The sequence below is a fragment of the Sphaeramia orbicularis genome, chromosome 12 (assembly GCF_902148855.1).
Source record: "Sphaeramia orbicularis chromosome 12, fSphaOr1.1, whole genome shotgun sequence".
Classification (NCBI taxonomy): Eukaryota; Metazoa; Chordata; class Actinopteri; order Kurtiformes; family Apogonidae; genus Sphaeramia; species Sphaeramia orbicularis.
Genome location: NC_043968.1, coordinates 6,259,321 through 6,277,850, shown reverse-complemented (window position 1 = coordinate 6,277,850; position 18,530 = coordinate 6,259,321). Strand labels below are relative to the sequence as shown.

Below are 18,530 nucleotides of genomic sequence, written 5' to 3'. Positions count from 1 at the left end.
ATTGCTTATCAGTTCATGTATAGAGTGTGAAACTTTTTGATATTTTTAATCTTTGAAGCCAATAAAACTCCTTTCATCTTACAAAGCAATTCAACAGAGACACAGATTATTTAAATGTTTTAACCCTTTAACCCCAGAGACATTTGTGAGTTGTAATGGGCTGTTGTGAATTAGTTCCTTCAGTGTTTCTCATCCCAGGTTTTGTTTGTAACCCATTGTGGCCACTTGCGTTACATGCAGAACCTTCCCAGTTAAACACATATAAATCAAAAATGATTTTGCAACAGCGGTCATATTTGTGAAACACTCTGCCTTGAATAATTAGTTCAATTCCCAAAATATACCTGTGAGAGAATAAAGAGATATTAAAAAAAATAGTCACACATAATTTTCGTGTCCTTTTCACCGTGTTACATACAGATTTTTGTATTAAATATAATGTAAAATAATATAAAATGTGTTTTATCTGAAAAATAGTTTCTCTTTTATCTCAGTAAGTATTTATTTTTAAAACAGACCCAAAGTGTTTCCAAACTTGTTTCATAACATTCGTCTACCTCTGGTTTGAATTGTTAGCCTCATGTCCTGTTTGTAGGACCAGTTTCACAGAAACACCCAAATGTAGAAGCTGAAAAATGACCAAGTGTTTTAACCCTTAGGGCTCCACGGACACAGCCCCTGGGCTCAGTCACATGACATTTTCAACATGTCGCGTCAGAAGTCAGTCACGTACACCACTGGGGATAACTGCATTCAAAAGTGTGGACTTGAAAAACTCTGACACTTTTTATTTGATGTTGATAAAGCGAATAGAACCAGAGAGATGACGGTTTGAAACCAGAGCAAACAAACGATACAGAGTTATTACAGTGAAATCAAGCAGGAGTTTTATTTGTGACCATATCTACGTCATTTTTGTCCTTTTTCAAAACGGAAAAAACTGGCAGAATCTGTGGATTCTAACCCACAGACTGCATTAGCATTACAGGTAAGAGTGAGGATAGGGCTGTTAGAAAATATCAGTTCTGCAATATATCGTGATATTTCACTTCAGAATACTGTATCGATATTAAAAAGTACTGTATGGATATTTTTAGGTATTTATTCAAATGCAGATATTGTGGGGGTTCATTTGTGTTTTTTGTTTTTCTTTTTTGTTTATATTTTATTTATTCTTATTTAACACAGTTTTATTCAGTAATGTTGGTTTCTTTGTTGGGATTGAACTCAAATCCTGTTCTGATGTTAGTTGTGAACTAATAGAATCTGAACATTTGAACAGGATCTGAAACTGGAATGTCTGTAAAACAGAATTTCAGTTTGAACACAGTTTGAACATTTGCTGATAGAACATTAGATCCTGTTGGGATCAAATACAAATGTGTTTAGGATTTGTGCAGATTTCTGCTGTTATTCAATTCTTCCAGGAAATAATAATTAAAAAAAAAAAAAGAAACAAATAAAAAATTGCCTTTTTAACAGTATCGTGATATATCGTCATATATCGTATGGTGATCCTAGTATTGTGATTTGTATCGTATCACCAGATTCTTGCCGATACACAGCCCTAGTGAGGATGAGCCCCCCTGAACCAGATGTGGAAACCAGGAGGACCAGGGGTGGGGTGAGAAAACTGAATAAAACACCTATGTAAAGATCTGCTTTTATGTCAAATACTTGAGTATAGTTTTAATTTATTACAATTTTAATTTTCTACACCTAGTATGTGGAACCAGTATTCACTTTTAAAGTCTTTGAAAAGGTTCGTTAAGCATCTGTGTGTGATTTATGCAAGAAATTATAAACATTTTTCAAATCTGATTTGATATATTTTGTGTGTTTTTTTGTCCTTTTGTGTTTTTATAGTAGGTTAAAGTGAGAAAAAATAATAGACAGATGATATAGATGAAATTGTGCTGAAAAGAAAAGATACCAAACATGGGTACAATGGGTACAATGTACTGATAAATCTGCTGTAATTATTGAATAAAACTGTTGAATAGTTGAGTCTGTTTGTATGACTGAACTGACATGAACAGACTGTTGTGTAGAATTCAGTTACTGCAGTATGGATTAGTTGTAGTTTGATGTTAAAATTAGGAAAATAGTATTGTTTGACTCTTGTATTAAGTTAATGATAAAGGTGTAAAAGCACTGAGGGGTTGGATTAAACCAGTTTATTCTTCTTCTTCCTACTTTTGCAAAATTCAGACTTGTATGTGTTTGAAGGCAGATTCTGTTCATTTAAATGTTATTTTGTTTTTGTCTTAATTTGCTTCGTTTTGTTTTATTTAGTTTCTTTGCATGTTTGAAATCAATCAATCAATCAATCTTCATATAGTATATAAAGGTAAAAATCAAAAGGACTCAAAAACAACCAAATTAGGCTCAGACCACTAAGGGTTAATGTAAATTTGTTCCATTTAACCCTTTCATGTATGAATTATGAGAACCTTAATTGAGTTTTTTTTCCTGAGTGTTTTTATTCCTGTTTAGGCATAGAAAAAAAAAACAAAAAACCAACGCGATTGAAATGTTTTTTATGAACCTATTTTTCATGGAGTTACAAAAATGTCCACTCAGCTGGACACCATGTGTTTAATTTTTGACACAAAAAAACCCATGTATTTAAAACCCATCATCAGAAAGTGATAAACTGTGAAAACTATGAAATAAAAACATTTTTCAAGCAGATAATCTGATGTTTTCTCACATTTGAACATACTCTAATACCAGTTATTAGTAACTTCATGCAGACAATATGCAAAAAAAAGAAACCTTTTTGATTAAGAAAACTGTTAATTACAGTCGAATACCGATTAGCAATTGATTTAACACGTTAGTGTAGATCAGGTTTATGTAGAACAGCAAAGTTCCAGTACTGGTCTGAATGTCAGTGTATTATTATGGGATGGTGCATAAGTGTCCACTGTGTTGGCTGATTTGGAACTAAAACAGCCAAACTAATGAATATACAAGAGAACAGCTGGAGAAGAACTGACCACTGGAGTGACCACTGGAGTGACCACTGTGCATGAAAGGGTTAAACAGATTTCACTTATAAAATATGGAGCATCTATGATTCATGTAAATGTAAAACAGGAGTAAACATACATGTAAACTGTATATTTTTCTCACGTTCGAGGTTTGTATCTATATTTCACTAAACAAAACTTGAGCTGCTTTTGTACGGTTGTTTGTCTCCGACGCCCACATGTACACATACATAGAATAAAGTCTCTTCACTACATTTACCTTCTCCTGAACCTACACCTTGTCTTCCCTCATGTCACACAGACTCAAGACGCAGCGTCGGCTTTGATTTTATTTTTGACACGGTCCCCGTTCGACTGAACATTTCAAAAGCTTCTGCCGCGTCGTTTGATCTTGAAAAGGTCACACGTGTTTAGTGAATGCTGGTACGTTTAGATCAGGGCTGTCAAACTCATTTTAGTTCAGCCAAATCTGATCTGCAGTGGCTCAGACCAGTGAAATAATAACAGAATAATATATAAATAATGTCAACTCCAAACTTTCCTCTATGATTTACAGTGAAAAAAGTAAAATTCCATAATGAAAATGTTTGCATCTACAAACTATCCTTTAAAACAACAGGAATAACACAAACAAACTGAAATTTGTTAAGAAAAATCAGTGTAATTTTAACAATATTCTGCCTCAGTTTATCATTTCCACATGTACATTAGAACTTACAGATCACAGTGGATCTACAAATACACAAAACATTTAATAACAGGAAGAATATTGGTAAAATCACATGTATTTCTCTGTTGACATTTCAGGTTGTTCATATTTGTTTGGTTTATTAACATTTTTGTGAAATTGTGGTTTGTTTTAGTGTAAATACAGTAAAATTACATGAAAATTATTACATTCACAAAGAGAAACCTTTGTAGTTGTCATTATTTCGAGGTTATTATGATCGTATTTTACTGCTCTGACTCATTTCAGATCATAATGTTCTGTATGTGGAACCTGAACTAAAAGGATTGTTAATATTTTAGTGTAATTTTTGCATTTCACAAATTCACATTCAGCCCAATAGGATCTGCAGTGGGTCAGACCAGTGAAATAATAACAGAATAATAAATAAATACTGTCAACTCCATGTTTTTCTCTTATGTTTTAGAGTGAAAAAAGTGAAATTACATGATGAAAATGTTTACATCTACAAACTATGCTTTAAAACAACGTGATGAACATGAACATCCATACAAAAAATGAAAATTATGAAGAAAAATAAGTGTAATTTTAACAATATTCTGCCTCAGTTTATCATTTCCACATGTACATTATAAGTTACAGACCAGACTGGACCCTTTGGTGGGCCGGTTTTGGCCCCCAGGCCTCATGTTTGACCCCCTGGTTAAGCTGCTGTGTTGAGCTCCTGGTAAAAGTGTATTTGTGCACAAACCTCAAAGCTCTGTTTGACTTGTGAGCAGCGCAGCCCCAGTATCAGTTCATCAGTTCAGTGTGGGTCAGAGCAGGGGCTTCTGACTCGGCTGTGGGTCTCATTTGGCCACTTTGAGGTGTGGAACTGACACCAACGGTTTGAAGATAACACAGGGTTTTTCAACCAAGGGGTCGGGACCCCACAAGAGGTCGCCTGAAATTCAAATGAGGTCACCTGAAATTTATGGTAATTGATTAAAAAAAAATATATATATATATATATATATATATATATATATATATATATATATATATATATATATATATATATATATATATATATATATATTACTAATAAAAATTATTTTTTAATGATTTAATACAGGGCTGCCCAACTCCTGTTAGTTCAGTTCCTCATTCAGCTAAATTAGATCTGCAGTGGGCCAACCAGTGAAATAGTAACAGAATAATATAGAAATAAGGTCAGCTCCAAACTTGTCTCTGTTTTAGAGCCAAACAAGTAAAATTACATTACGAAAATGTTTACATCTACAAACTATCCTTTCAAATAATGTGAATAACATGAACAAACTGAAAAAATAAGTGTAATTTTAACAATATTCAGCCTCAGTTTGTCATTTACAGACATAATGTTAAAATTGCACTTGCTTCTCTGAAGACATTTCAGGTTATTCAGAATTTTTGTGAAATTATACTTTGTTTTAGTGTAAAAACATGAAAATGTTTACATTTGAAAAGAAAAAAAATTGGAGTTGTGCGTATTTATAGGTTATTACAATAGTATTATCCTGATCCAACCCACTTTAGATCATATTGGTCTGAATGTGGAACCTGAACTAAAATGACTGTTCATATCTTCAGTGTATTGACCTGATCATGTGACCAGATGTGTTACTACGCTTCAACCTGCCCGGACACAGTCGCAGTCAGAAAACTGAACCGAACAGAGAATGGACAGTTCTTCGCCCGCCTGGCCATGCTAAGACAGCTGAGAGAAAAATGTCTCTGTTTGGAACGTCTGGGGTCGGCAGAAATTTGTGAAGTTAAAATGAGGTCACGAGACAAAAAAGGTTGGAAACCAGGGCTGTGTATCGGCAAAAATCTGACGATACGATACAAATCACAATACTAGGATCATAATACAATATATCACAACCCTATCAAAAAGGAACATTTTTGTTTGTTTCTTTTTTTTTGTTTTTTTGATTTTCCTTGAAGAATTGAATTACAGCAGAAATCTGCTAAACACATTTTTATTTGATCCCAACAGGATTTAATGTTCTATCACCAGATGTTCAAACTGTGTTCAAACTGAAATTCTGTTTTCCAGACATTCCAGTTTCAGATCCTGTTCAAATGTTCACATTCTATTAGTTCACAACTAACATCAGAACAGGATTTGACTTCAATCCCAACAAAGGAACGAACATCTGCCTCTCAGACAGAAAAAGTGCTTTAAGGATGATTCAGATAACCATTATTTAATGAAACAATGTTAAATAATAATAAATAAGATATAAACAATAAAGAAAACAAAAACTGAACCTCCACAATATCTGCATTTAAATAAATACCTAAAAATATGGATACAGTACTTTTTAATATCGATACAGTATTGTGAAATGAAATATTGCGGTATATTGCAGAACTGATATTTTCTAACGCTGAGACCACTGAGAAAACGCCTCCGGTTCACACACTAGAGCAGCATGGTTTTAGCCTTAACTTCATCAGTTAAATAAATTATTTGATTCCATTTCAGTTTAGTTCAGTGTTTACTTTATTGTGATCTAAGTTTCCAGAAGCAGTGTGGCCAAAGCATGTAAATATAATACACAATACACTTTGAATTATTTTATTTTATTGTGTTTTTCTATGGACATACAGCCCCTTCCAAGAACTAAGTGTTTACAAAAATTAACTCCAAAACTACAGATAGAGCGCAGACCTCCACCGAGGCAGATCAGTCCACCACTGGAAAGAATGCAAAACACACAGGATAATATTATAATGAAATAGTGATAAATCACTTAATAAAGGTGAAATCTACAGAAAAATTCATTTGTGTGAAGTCACAAAAGTAGCCCCTTGGTCTTTATGAACTGAACTAAAATGATTATTAACATTTTAGTGTAATTTTTGCATTTCAAAAATTCACATTCAGCCCAATATGATCTGCAGCAGGTCAGACCAGTACAATAATAACAGAATAATATATAAATAATGTCAGCTCCATATTTTTCTCTTGTGTTTTAGAGTGAAAAAGTGAAATTATATTATAAAACCATTTACATCTGCAAACTATCCTTTAATAGATGTGAATAACATGAACACCTATGAAAAAAATGAAATTTATGAAGAAAAATAAGTGCAATTTTAACAATATTCTGCCTCAGTTTATCATTTACACATGTACATTATAACTTATAGATCACAGTGGATCAACAAATACACAAAACATTTAATAACAGACAGAAATGAGAAGGAAAGAAATGATCAATACAACAGAAAAAAAAACTATTTATAGACTTGTGCTTGCACATTTTATGAGTGAAAGTAATATTCTGAAAACATACTTTTAAGAATGCCGTTTGTTTTTGGATTCTTTTGGCCTGTAGGTTTTGTGCAGATTGTGGAGGATTGTCACAGTCTAAACTTCAAACTGCCTTTCAGTTGAAAAACGAAGCTTCCTTTCAGGCGTTTCATGTGTAAAAAAAGGACTGAACAGTGACATGTCGTCGTGCTGTCATTCTTCCTCTTGTTTGGCTACTTCAGGAAGTCCTTTGCAAAACTGACAGAGCGGAAACCACAGTGTGTGTGTGTGTGCGTGTGTGTGTGTGTGTGTATGTGTGTGTGTGTGTGTGTGTGTGTGTGTGTGTGTTCCTTTGTGCATCTACAGATGCGACCACTGCATCGCAACTTCAGCTACTGTATAAATACTTCACACCCGCCATCACACAAAAAGTCCCAGTGCAGTAGCCCTTAACCCAGAGCTGTCAAACTCATTTAGTTCAGTTCCACATTCAGCTAAATTTGATCTGCAGTGGGCCCAACCAGTCAAATAATAACAGAATAATATAGAAATAATGTCACCTCCAAACTTTCCTCTATGATTTAGAGTAAAAAAAATAATTTACATTATGAAAAGGTTTACATCTGCAAACTATCCTTTCAAAAGATGTGAATAACATGAACAAACTGAAAAAATAAGTGTAATTTTAACAATATTCTGCCTCAGTTTATCATTTCCACATGTTCACTGGAACTGACAGATCACAGTGGATCTACAAACACACAAAACATTTAATAACAGACAGAATATTATTAAAATTGTACTGACTTCTCGTAAGACATTTCAGGTTGTTCATATTTGTTCAGGTTATTCACATTTTTTAGTAAAATTATACTTTGTTTTAGTGTAAATACATGAAAATATTTACATTTACAAAGAGAAACATTTGGAGTTGTCATTGTTTATATCACAGGTGTCAAACCTGCGGCCCGGGGGCCAAATCCGGCCCACCAAAGGGTCCAGTCCGGCCCTGGGATGAATGTATGAAATGCAAAAATGACACTAAAATATGAACAATCATTTTAGTTCAGGTTCCACATTCAGACCAATTCAATCTAAAGTGGGTCAGACCAGTCAAATACTATCAGAATAACATAGAAATAATGACAACTCCAAATTTTTCTCTTTATAAAAGTAAATATTTTCATGTATATTTACACTAAAACAAAGTATAATTTTGCAAAAAATGTGAATAACCTGAACAAAAATGAATATGAAACCTGAAAGAGAAATACCATTTTAATAATATTCTGTCTGTTATTAAATGTTTTGTGTGTTTGTAGATCCACTGTGATCTGTCAGTTCTAATGTACATGTGGAAATGAGAAACTGAGGCAGAATAGTGTTAAAATTACACTGATGTGTTCAGTTTGTTCATGTTATTCACATCTTTTGAAAGGATAGTTTGCAGATGTAAACCTTTTCATAATATTTTACTTTGTTCGCTGTAAAAAAGTAGAGAAAAGTTTGGAGTTGACCTTATTTCTATATTGTTATGTTATTATTTGACTGGTTGGGCCCACTGCAGATCAAATTTAGCTGAATGTGGAACTGAACTAACATGAGTTTGACAGCTCTGGGTTATAGGTTATTCTGATAGTATTTGACTGAATCCTGCCCACTTTAGATTGAATTGGTCTGAATGTGGAACCTGAACGAAAAGGATTGTTCATATTTTATTTCATTTTTACATTTCACATATTCATCCTGCAGGGCCGGACTGGACCCTTTGGTGGGCTGGATTTGGCCCCCGGGACGCATGTTTGACACCTGTGCCTTAAAGCATGACATATATGACAGTAAAAAAAAGGGGAGGCTTCTGTTTGACCTCTGCAGTTTGTGGAACTCTGATGTCGGCCACTTATTTCAAAACTGACATTTGCACAACACCATTAAGAAACTGACTGACCCAACACAAACATGTAAGAGTGTTCTGCCTCGGCTAGGACGGTGGTTTGTCTTCTTTTTTAGTTTCCTTTTCGTCTTTTTTTTTTCACTTTGTTTCTTCCTTTTTGTAAATGACTGAAAATACAATAAAACCAAAAAAACTTAAATAACAAAAAAAAAAAGAACAGTCTTCTGCTTCGTTTATTAAATAAGGCTTTTAACCTCCTGAGACCCAGGAAATGTCAGCAAAGTACAAGCTTTTTTTTGTTTTTTATTAAATAAGTGCCGATATTGTAGGTCTGTGTATCGACAAGAGTCTGGTGATACGATACAAATCACAATACTAGGATCACAATATGATATATCACAATATATAATGATACTGTTAAAAAAGGCATTTTTTCTTTCTTTTTTTTTTAAATTATTATTTCCTTGAAGAATTGAATTACAGCAGAAATCTGCACAAATACTAAACACATTTGTATTTGATCCCAACAGGATCTAATGTTCTATCACCAAATGTTCAAACTGAAATTCTGTTTTACAGACATTCCAGTTTCAGATCCTGTTCAAATGTTCAGATTCTATTAGTTCACAACTAACATCAGAACAGGATTTGAGTTCAATCCCAACAAAGGAATGAACATTATTGAATAAAACAGTGTTAAATAAGAATAAATAAAATAGAAACAAGGAACAAAAACAAAAAAAAAAGAACTTCCACAATATCTGCATTCGAATAAATACCTAAAAATATCAATACAGTACTTTATTGTGAAATGAAATATCGCAATATATTGTAGAACTGATATTTTCTAACACTCCTACTATATTGGAAACATCATGATGCAACCGTTTTATCAGATGCAGTTTTTTTTTTTTTTTTTTTTTATGGAATGTCCTTTGTGGTGGACAGTTTTCTTTTCTTTTCTTTTTTGTATAAAGTTGTGAAAGTCTTGTCCATAAATGTGAACAGAAAACCCACAGCTGGGTCTGAGGAGGTTCAATAAGGCTTTTACGTAACAAACCTCTGACACACACTGGAAATAAATGTGTCACATTTCTTGGAGCTCCTGAGGGAAGTGGTCGATCGAAACTAGAAGTAATGAGTTCATAATAAGTTAAGTATTAATTAAAACTTCTGCTTAGTTCACTGGGGAGTGGATAAGACTGGAGCTGGCATCGGTGTTCGGTTCAGTGATGAAGAGAAATAATAAAATCGTTAGCCTCGTTAATATTTGCATAATTGCCCAAGTCGTACACTGTATGGCTGCTGAATTAGTCAGGGGTGTATTGGGTCTGTTTACTGACTGTTACTTCTGTTTTTTTAATACGTACACACTTTGTTCATACACTAGTCTCTTTTGGACATCTGCGCAAAACTTTACTGATATTTACTAAATGATGAGAAAAGAGAAGTGTGTAGCATCAGTTCTTCCATTAAATCACAAATGCGATGATTTATTTATTTATTATCGCAAAATGACACAAGAAGTCATTCCATAAACATGGTGATGAACGTAAATATGGTGTCGATTTACAGATATATTCCTTATTATTCTATATTCCCCCTCGATCTCCTACTAAATTAATAAATGATGTGGTTTCCTGGTGTGTCCACACATACACACGTTTCTTCTTCTTCTTCTCTTGTTGTAACGTACGTCAGCATCTGTTTTTTTAATTCACCTGACTAGAGTTGTGGAAAAAGGTCTTTCCATTGCAGTTTTGCGTGATATACCATTTGCGCTACGCCCAAAAACCCACCTCTTGCCAGCACAAAAACTTTTAATCGAAAAATGAGACTTTTGGCGAAATTGTCATTTTTCCAGTAGGTCAATTTTTATGTGTAAGTTCTATTCCTTTTATTAGAGTTCAGTCTGATCGAACCTATTCACTCCCATTAATCCATCAGGATGTAAGTGGACTACTTATGTTCAAAACACCAGTTACTGTCAAATACTTACAGAAACTTTCCATTTGTCCTGGAGCCGTTCTGAAGCCGTGGCTCAGAGTCTTCTCGATTTATGGCTCCGTGAAACCAGGGCATTTTTTCATGAGCTGTGGTGGCGATGAGCTTCTCCAGCTGAGGCCTCTGGCTGATGATGGCCTGTTCCAGAGCAGCGCCCTGAAAACACACAAACACACAAACATGAAAACACAAACGCACACACACACAGCACAGTATTGACCTGTTCGACTGACACTGAGTTCATCATACCATGAACATACAATCAAGAACATTGTCATTTTCATTCAAAACATGCTCAACCGACAGGGAGCCGAGCGTTACACCAACACAATAGTACAATATAATCATTCAGATATGAAATCAAAAAAAAAGTAAAATAATGGCAGGACTAACAGTGTGTACTCCCCAGGCAGACAGCACAGTTCAGCTGGTGCTGTGTCCCTGGGCTGTGGTGTTCAATGCCCATCAAATAAAATTGTAATTAACACAATAAAACTGTGAGATGCCAAGTGGAGTCTCACACTATATACATGAACTCTGTTCCATCTGCACGGTTCTGAGAAACTGATGTTTTTAACTGGACACTTTGGTTCCTACAGTTGAGGAACAGTCTCATCTGCACATGAAATATTTCAGCAAGTTGATAGCAAGGTTAAAACAGTTTTAGATTTTTCATTCTAGTTTAGTTTTATTTAGTTTTGACTTTTTTTTCTCTAATTCATTCATTCATTCATTTTCTGAACCTGCTTTATCCTCACTAGGGTCATGGGGGTCTATTGGAGCCTATTCCAGCTACATAGGGGTGAAGGTGGGGTTCACCCTGGATGAGTCTCCAGTTCATCTCAGGACTGAACATATACAGACAAACACTGTCACATTCACACCTATGGGCAATTTAGATTAACCAATTAACCTATCAGTGCATGTGTTTGGATGGTGGGAGGAGCCAGAGTACCAGAAAGAACCCACACAGACATGAGGAGAACATGCAAACTCCACACAGAAAGGCTCCACCCCCTGTCGACTGGTGTTGGAATCGAACCCAGGACCTTCTGTCTGTGAGGCACCAGCGCTAACCACTGCACCACCGTGTAGCCCTTCTCTAATTCAGTTTGTTTTAATCAGTTTTTAGAGCACGTTTGATAGTTTTTATTAGTTTTCATTTTTTTTCTAAATGCTTAGTTTTAGTTTAGTTGTAGTTCAGTTGTAGTTTAGTCGTCTCTTTTCTCTTCTTCTCTGTCATCGTAGTCAAATAAATCCCAGACAGGACTCTGCTGCTTTCTCCCAACTTTAGTCTCCATGTTTCCAGGTAGAGTGGGGACCAAGGTTATTATCGTTACCAAAAACTAACAAAATGACAAAAACTAGAATTGTAAAAACACTTTTGTTAACTGACATAAATAAAAACTATAAAAGAAAAAAACGATAACTAACTGAAACTGTATTGTGTGTTTACAAAACTAACTAAAACGGTTTAAAATTATGGATAAAATTCCCTTCGTTTTCGTCTTTGTCAATGTCGGATTGATATAAAGTCGATTTGTTGTGTCAGTTCTTTCACAACGCAAGAGTACAGCTGCTACACACACACACACACACACACACACACACACTCTAAGACCTTCCAGTATTCAGACATAGTTGACCAGCTGTTGTTGTTGTTGTAGTTCCAGGATGGAAACGCACCTGCAGGTTCCACGTCTGCTTGACGTACTCTCGGATCAGCTTCTCCTTCAGGTCCTCGAACGGCCCCACCTTGGGCTGCATGTTCTTGGGCCTGTTGCAGGGTTTCTTCAGCAGACACACCAGACCGTCCATCTCCTGGGAGTGGTAGTCGATCACATCCTGAGGGCTCCCGTGGCTCTTCCCTCCGGCGATAGCGAACGTCTCGCTGGGTTCTCTCTCGATGGTGTAGTGGTAGCAGCGCCCTGAAAAAGACACCGACAACGCGAAGCCTCCTAAGTAGTTCCTGCTCTGCCGTAGCAGGTACAAGCCGGTGCCCATGCCCGCCTGCCGCAGGTATTCCTCCGCCTCTTCTCGGGTGATGTTGCCGTAGAAGAACGGTAACGTGTTCACCCTGTCAGCCATGATGGCCTCCAAATGGGTCCTCCTCTAGGGAAACGTCCACACGAGGCTCGAGCACCAGGATGCACTTAGAGTGAGCTGAAAACAACAGAGCAAACAAGAAGCAACAGGACTGACCTGGTTAATCCATAAGCACCCAAACAGCCACTGGTGACCAACAGCATATCATCCACTCATTCTAGCAATACATGGAAATAACTGGTGTCAAATACAGTTCTTCATCTTTTCATGGTCATCAGATATGACCATATTTGGACGTTCAGAGGCTCTGTAGTTACCGTGGAAACACTGTCATCTTCTACAACATTGATTCACCAGTAAAACCCATGGAGTTGGATCAATGACAGTGGATGGAGACATTAATATATAAAATGCCCCCCCGCAAAATAATAAATAATGTGACAAAATAAGCAAAAAATTTACTAAAATAGAGTAAAAAAAAAAAGAACAAAATGAACTAAAACAGCCAAAGTCATGGATAAAACGAACAAAAATGAATAATAACTCAACTAAATAATGAGTAACATGAAGAAAATAAGCCACAAACTAAAGGAAAAAGTTTAATAAAAGGTAAAGAAAATGAACAAAAACAAGTAAAATAATAAATAAAATGAAAAAATTGAATAAAAGTGAATAAGAGAATTCACAAAATAGTAAGAACTTCACATTCAGAGGCTCCGTAGTTACCATGGAGACACCGTCATCTTCTACAACATTAATTCCCCAGTCAAACCCATGGAGTTGGATCAATGACAGTGGATGGACACACTGGGGTAATATGTAACAATAAATAAATAAAATAAACAAAAATGAATAAAAACTTTACAAAATTCTAAATGACATGAAAATATAAGCAAAAGAAAAAATTAACCAAAATGATGTAAAAAAAAAAAAAAAAAAAAAAGAACACCAAAATGAAGTGAAACAGCCAAAGCGATCAATAAAATGAACAAAAATGAATAAAAAATCAACAAAATAATAAGTAACATGAACAAAATAAACCATAAATTGAACAAAACTGAAGTAAAAAATCATAAGCCCATGCAGCTGGATCAGTGACAGCGGGTGGACACACTGGGTTTATGTTCAGTTAACGACAGATTGGACTGAAAAAGTGACTTTCTCCAGTTTCCTCTGTTTCTGATATCCTCCTGAGACCCCGAAAAGTAAATGTTTTGGCTTTTTACAGTAAAGAATTATCTTGATTGGAAAAAGCGTAATGCAACAGTTTTTCAGATAGAAGTTTTATGTTTGTTTTTATGGAATGTCCTTTGCAGTGGACAGTATTTTTTTTTTCTAGGTAAAGCTGTGAAACTCTTGTCCCCTGCAGAGGATAAAATGCATTGCTGGGTCTCAGGAGGATTTAATAACCCTCAACTTTAATCTGAGCTTTTGTGAACATCTGCATGATCAGGAAATGAAATACAGGAAAAAAACAGATTTTCACTGAAAAAATCTGCAGAGAATAATATTATAATGAGTGGTGATCACTCACTTAAGACAAGTTAAATATTGATTTAAAAAAAACTATATTGGAAATGCCACATAAGTAGCACTGGGTCACTGTGAGTTCAGACGTTCTGTTCTTAAAGCACATTTCTTCTCTGCCTGCTACTAATGTTTGACAGAAAACAGTAACACTGAATGTAAGACTGAGTTACAAAATAATGACTCATAAGAAATGGATGATGTAATTCAGCTGTATTACAGCAGAAGCAGGAAACACCGCAGATGTATTTATAGAATGAACACATTCTAATGGAAGTGTGGAACCCCTGAACAGAGGAGGATAAAAGTCTGTCCATGTGTGGGTTCCACCTGTTCACCGAACTGAGGAGTCACTGATGAAGCCTTCAGCCACCTGGAGGAGGATCTGGGTTCACCAGAACGACTGAGTTAGTGAAAGAGTGGAACCAATATATGAGAGAGAGAGAGAGAGAGAGAGAATATAACAAAGGGAACAGTAGACATGTAAATACAGAACTGTATCTTTATTCTAATGTGTTCCACACCAGTGCACGTCTTCTTAATAAATCCTACATTTTGTTGATTATTCGCTCTGGATGAAGATGTTCACAGGAGCGTCAGTGTCTACACTGTTTTCACACTCGTTAGTGTCTACACTGTTTTCACACTCCTCAGTGTCTACACTGTTTTCACACTCGTCAGTGTCTACACTGTTTTCACACTCGTCAGTGTCTACACTGTTTTCACACTTGTCAGTGTCTACACTGTTTTCACACTCCTCAGTGTCTACACTGTTTTCACACTCGTTAGTGTCTACACTGTTTTCACACTCGTCAGAGGCATTTCCTCACCTTTTGATTGACAGCCAGTGTGATGCTTCTCATGTATGAACCACATCCCAGCTGCAGACTCACTCCAGTTCAGACTCCTCCGTCTGCACTCTGTCCACTGCACTTGTTCAGTTTGTGACACTGTCGTTTCATAAACCAACCTTTGCTTGATTCGTTTTAAGTTTTACAATTTGCTAAATTTACTACAATATCTATAGACGATATCAACAAATAAAACAGTCCTTTTGTGAAGTCAGGGAGTGTGTTTGTAATGAAACCTGATCTGGAATCAGCTCGTAGGTAGAATGTAGACATGACATAAGCACACATACACAGAATACAGTTAAAGATTAGAGTGACTTCTGTAACCAGATCATAAAAACAGATCAGCTTCACCCTCTGACATGCAGATGCCTGTTTGTGAATCTGTGGCCAATGACAAAACAGTCAGTTCTGTGGAAATGTGGAAATGAAGTAACATCATGATGAAAGTCCTGCACCATCACCTTTAGTGGTTGTGAATCACACGCACTTTTATAAAAAAAAAAAAAAAAAAAAAACAAACATACTTTTTCTGTACATATATGGACTTATTGGATGTGTAAGGAGATAGTTTGTAGCATGTGGAAAACCTGAATACTAGATTACATTACATTACTTTACAGTAGATACAACTTTATTGATCCTTTGGGCAGAACCGTCAGGAAATGGAGGTTCTAATGGCAGCAGAACACAGAACATACACACCAAGGTTCTAATAGTTTTGGATTTTTCATTCTAGTTTAGTTTTATTTAGTTTGGACTTTTTTTTCTCTAATTCAGTTACTTTTAATTTGTTTTTAGAGCAGGTTTGATAGTTTTTATTTTTTTCTAAATGCTCAGTTGTAGTTCAGTTGTAGTTCAGTTGTAGTTTAGTTGTAGTTCAGTTGTAGTTCAGTTGTAGTTTAGTTGTAGTTCAGTTGTAGTTCAGTTGTAGTTTAGTTGTAGTTCAGTTGTAGTTTAGTTGTAGTTCAGTTGTAGTTCAGTTGTAGTTTAGTTGTAGTTCAGTTGTAGTTCAGTTGTAGTTTAGTTGTAGTTCAGTTGTAGTTCAGTTGTAGTTCAGTTGTAGTTTAGTTGTAGTTCAGTTGTAGTTTAGTTGTAGTTCAGTTGTAGTTTAGTTGTAGTTCAGTTGTAGTTCACTTGTAGTTCAGTTGTAGTTTAGTTGTAGTTCAGTTGTAGTTCAGTTGTAGTTTAGTTGTAGTTCAGTTGTAGTTCAGTTGTAGTTTAGTTGTAGTTCAGCTGTAGTTCAGTTGTAGTTTAGTTGTAGTTCAGTTGTAGTTCAGTTGTAGTTCAGTTGTAGTTCAGTTGTAGTTTCAGTTGTAGTTCAGTTGTAGTTCAGTTGTAGTTTAGTTGTAGTTCAGCTGTAGTTCAGTTGTAGTTCAGTGGTCTCTTTTCTCTTCTTCTCTGTGCTCCTATTCAAATCAATCCCAGACAGGACTCTGCTGCTTTAGTCTCCATGTTTCCAGGTAGAGTGGGGACCAGAAGACGACTGGAAACCACAAGTGAACACAAGTGACGGAGCAAAAAGTGTCGTATGGAGACAGCACAGAAAACTGAGAGAGACAAAGAAATCCATTTACTATCAATCTGACATTGAAAAAGATGAAAACGAAGGCAATTTTATCCATAATTTTTTGTACGTTTTAGTTAGTTTTGTAAACACACAATACAGTTTCAGTTAGTTATCATTTTTTTCTTTTAATTATAGTTTTTATTTATTACAGTTAACGAAAATGTTTTTTCAGTTCTAGTTTTTGTCATTTCGTTAGTTTTCATTAACGATAAAAACCTTGATACACACAAAAAATACCACAAGAAAATACAAAAACAATAACTATAAAAAACAGTAGTGAAAAATTGCAATTTGCAAAAATTGTAATAAAAATTCTATTTTTAAATATGTTTTCTACTGTGTTCACTGTTGCACTGTGGGGTCTTTTGTCCTTTCAGTTTTCTGTATGCTAGGCACATACGACAAACTGACAATAAAGCTGACTTTGACTTGGATTTTCTGCCAAGAAATTGCCTACATTTGCAGTTTCGATAGAGACTGACACTATTTACATGAACGGTCCCATTTGGATCAAAAGATTCCCTGAAGATTTGTATGTCAGAAATAAAATGCAACGTTCTAAGAATCTGTTCAGAGCGGCTGTCGTACAAACCCGATGTCATTCCATATCCGCTGTCTGCAAACATGTCACTTTTACTTCAGATGATGCAGGGCCGTCGTAACACATGGTTCTGAAGGGTACGTACCTGTGGGCCCCACCACCATAGGGGCCCCATGCTAATCTGTGTATGTTAACCCTTCAATGCCCCTTGTAACATATTTGATACATACCCATCAAAGGCGTATAGTTACTTCACTAATTGCTAATTTAATTTCTTTTCTGCTTTTTCCATTTTTTTATATATATTTTTTTTTATTTTGTACTTGAATTTTTCCATTATTTTTTTTACATAGATTTATTTTAATTTGTACCAGAATGTCTCAATCATTTTATGTAGATTTTATTATTTTGTACTGGCATTTTTCAATCATTTTACAATTTTTTAAAATTTTGTACTAGGCAAGGCAAGGCAAGTTTATTTGTATAGCACTACTCATACACAGGGTAACTCAAAGTGCTTTACAAAGGCATAAAAAAAATCACAGAAAAAAAGCAAGACATTGAAATTACATGAAAATTTAAAAAGGAAAAAAGACATTCAAATCATCTGAGATAAAACATGATTTTAAAGTGCATTCACAGAATAAAAGAAAGATTTCAGTTATATCCAAATCATACATTAAAATCAACATTATAATTAAAATAGAATAAAACAAGACATTAAAATCAAAAAAGTGGATTTAAAAGACTAAAATTTTGTCAGATATTTTTAAATTTTGTACTAGAATTTCTGACAGTTTGAAATCTGTATTCCTGAATGTTGAAACTGCACCCAGAGTGTTCATGTATGTGATAATAACAGGAAAACGTTCTTTTTTAAGACTGAAAACGTTCTTTTTTAAGACTGAAAATGTTCTTTTTTAAAACTGACGCTTATTAAAAATCCGCTTCGTACCACAGTGGGGCTTCATGGTTTGAACTGGCTTCCACTCGTGTGTGGAAAATGACATCCTGAAGACCGCTGACTTCAACACAATAATAATTAATGTGCGTAGTTGTAGTAGTAACACTGCTCTGCCCGGGGGCCCATAATGCTGTTAACACGGCCCTGGGGTCACGTCCTTTTTTTC

The 18,530-nt window shown here is 35.2% G+C and overlaps 1 protein-coding gene across 2 annotated transcripts in view; it reads right to left on the bottom strand.

Moving 5' to 3' along the window:
* The window catches only part of syk (spleen tyrosine kinase), a 57,857-nt gene that overhangs the window by 23,038 nt on the left and 16,289 nt on the right, over positions 1–18,530 (bottom strand). For both annotated transcript variants that reach the window (XM_030150738.1, XM_030150737.1), the window contains exons 2-3: positions 12,552–13,028; positions 10,861–11,021 (exon numbers count right to left, since the gene is read on the bottom strand). In XM_030150738.1, coding sequence (XP_030006598.1) covers positions 10,861–11,021; positions 12,552–12,953 — 563 coding nt within the window. In that variant the 5' untranslated portion in view covers positions 12,954–13,028. The remainder of the gene's footprint in view (positions 1–10,860; positions 11,022–12,551; positions 13,029–18,530) is intronic.